The sequence below is a fragment of the Plasmopara halstedii genome (genome assembly GCF_900000015.1).
Source record: "Plasmopara halstedii genome assembly, contig: Scaffold_1651, whole genome shotgun sequence".
NCBI lineage: Eukaryota > Oomycota > Peronosporomycetes > Peronosporales > Peronosporaceae > Plasmopara > Plasmopara halstedii.
The window spans coordinates 1244349-1246455 of record NW_020188562.1 but is presented as its reverse complement, the minus strand read 5'-3'; the positions used below and the strand labels follow the sequence as shown (position 1 = coordinate 1246455).

Here is a 2107-nt window from a genome sequence, read left to right as displayed (position 1 = left end):
CGTGCTCGTGTTCATATGCAATACGAACGACGTCGACGTGAAAATGTTGATCGCGATGTACGTCGCTGGGATGCTATGGATGCAGCTTCAGCCGAAGAAAAGCGACGGGAGGACGCGCTTCGTGCATCAGGTTCGAAAGCCCGACGAAATAAATGCAGCGAACCATTTAATTTTATCACATTGAAGTATAATGATGGTAAAGATGGCGAGCGACTTCAGGCAGCGGATGCCACAATTAAACATCGTGCCATGTTGCGTGCGCAAAAGTTGCAGTTGCACAACTCGCGTGAAGGGATCAACCCTATTACAGGAGAGTGCATGCGACCAATCCAACCAAACGACTTGTTGCCACCTCCACAATAGAGAGAGTTACTGTTTCTGTTCTCGAGCCTTGTAATTAATTACAATTGTAGCTATTGATCCGAAATTGGATCTTTACCCATATATAGCCATAGTAGCAAAATTCTTTTTCCTTTAGATGAGGAAGAAAGTCATTGATGTCCGGCTTTTTGCAGTCAAGACGTTGATCGATGAGACGAAAGCGTACGTCTCGTCTAGATTGTTTTTCTGGAGGTACATCCTGACTTCAGCTTCTGTATTTTGGAAAGTATCGATAGCATCTGTCCAGAAATCGTGTCTCATCTTTGCCCATGTTGTGTCACACCAGCGGTGGCACCGCCGGTTATATCTGTTCATTAACAAGTTCGAACGTACGACAGTTACGATCGTGGTTCTCAAATGCGATCAGTCTTTCGTAGCTCTTCCCTTTTACTGAATGAGGTATAAATCGCATCGAATTGACGTCTGAATAAAATTGAAATAAAGACTTGATGTAATTACCTTTGGCGCTACAATACTTTTAATTCACGAAGTATGATATACTGGTAATTAATTACTTATAAAGATAAAGCAGATTTTCAACTCGAGCCAAGTTTTTGCACTGCAACGACCCGTTGAACTCCCCCAACCGCCACATGAAACCGCTCTTTTCATTGGACAATATCAACTAGTGGCCATTCTTGTCGTCGTTGCACTTCATTTGAAAATTTACCTTGAGTTCACGTCCCAATCCGGTTTTCTCAGTCAAACTTCAATGGAGAATCCGTTGCCACCCTCAATCTTGCCGAAGACTAATGGTCTACGTAAGTCCAGTTCTACTCGTGCTTTGGCTTCCCTAGTTGATATACAGGCACTTGTCATTGCTCAAGACGAGGAGGAACAAGCATTGCGACGTCGACACTCACTGTCCAAGCCACCACGCCACGTTAGTGTACCCATGTATGCTCAAATATTGTTACAACTATGGCAACGGGAACTCAATCGGAATGATGTGGACATCTCCAGCGACTTTTTCTGCGATTTAAATGGCACAAAAGATCAAGTGGTACAACTTGTAGGTCGCATGCAAACGCTTGGGTTTCATATAACTGTTCCGCAATTCCTGGCAATGCATCGGTGTTCTATCAACGCATTGTTAGCAGTAGCATCGTGATTAATTAGTGTGTAGGTTTCGTCAGTAGTTTAGTTATATAAATTATTAGGGTCGAGGACTAAATATAGTAATAATAAAAAATGTTTTCAGTTGATACCATTTCAATATCACGTATCCTATGATACGATTATGAGCGTCCGCGGGGTTGAAATTGACGCTGCACTTTACTCTTGTGCAAACGTCCAAGTTTCGTATTGGCTCGCGAAGATTGACGCTGAAAGTTGCTTTCGCCACCCAAAGTGCATGGGTCCACATATTGAGGGCGGGGATAGCAAATCTTGTAGTGCAACGCCACATCTACCTGGTTGTGGCCTTGGCGTACGGCTTCTTCAATTGCAGATGCAGGCGCTAACGAACGGTTCTCCTCAAATCGTCTCCTATATTAAAAGTCAGAGACATCTTTTCTTGTCGCAGTGCCGCGCAAAACGTGCGTTTTGACACGTGACTTTACGGGTTCGTACCTGGCTTCAGCACGGATCCACGCCTGCTCATCGTACCCGCCTTCCCCTGAGTCGTTGCACATTAATTAACAGATGTCAGGGCTAGAAACGAGAGTGGGCTGAGATTCATTACAGAAGTTCAGAGCTGTGATGACCAACTTACATGTTCTTGCCG

At 44.3% G+C, this 2107-nt stretch overlaps 3 protein-coding genes across 3 annotated transcripts; 2 read left to right on the top strand and 1 right to left on the bottom strand.

The window, feature by feature from the left end:
- Positions 1 to 15: 15 nt before the first annotated feature.
- PHALS_02096 (uncharacterized protein) lies at positions 16 to 363 on the top strand (the record flags this gene model as incomplete). The annotated part of the gene is made up of 1 exon (XM_024716611.1): positions 16 to 363. The coding sequence occupies one exon, from the start codon at positions 16 to 18 to the stop codon at positions 361 to 363; it is 348 nt and encodes a 115-aa protein (XP_024582193.1).
- A 115-nt stretch (positions 364 to 478) lies between these two features.
- Positions 479 to 1492, top strand: PHALS_02095 (uncharacterized protein; the record flags this gene model as incomplete). Its single annotated transcript, XM_024716610.1, has 5 exons — positions 479 to 543; positions 609 to 681; positions 905 to 1142; positions 1209 to 1278; positions 1345 to 1492. 5 exons carry the CDS (start codon positions 479 to 481, stop codon positions 1490 to 1492), a joined length of 594 nt encoding a protein of 197 aa, XP_024582192.1.
- Positions 1493 to 1619: 127 nt separating this feature from the next.
- On the bottom strand, positions 1620 to 2015 carry PHALS_02094 (Complex 1 LYR protein; the record flags this gene model as incomplete). Its single annotated transcript, XM_024716609.1, has 2 exons — positions 1620 to 1869; positions 1954 to 2015. The coding sequence occupies 2 exons, from the start codon at positions 2013 to 2015 to the stop codon at positions 1620 to 1622; spliced, it is 312 nt and encodes a 103-aa protein (XP_024582191.1).
- Positions 2016 to 2107: the final 92 nt, after the last annotated feature.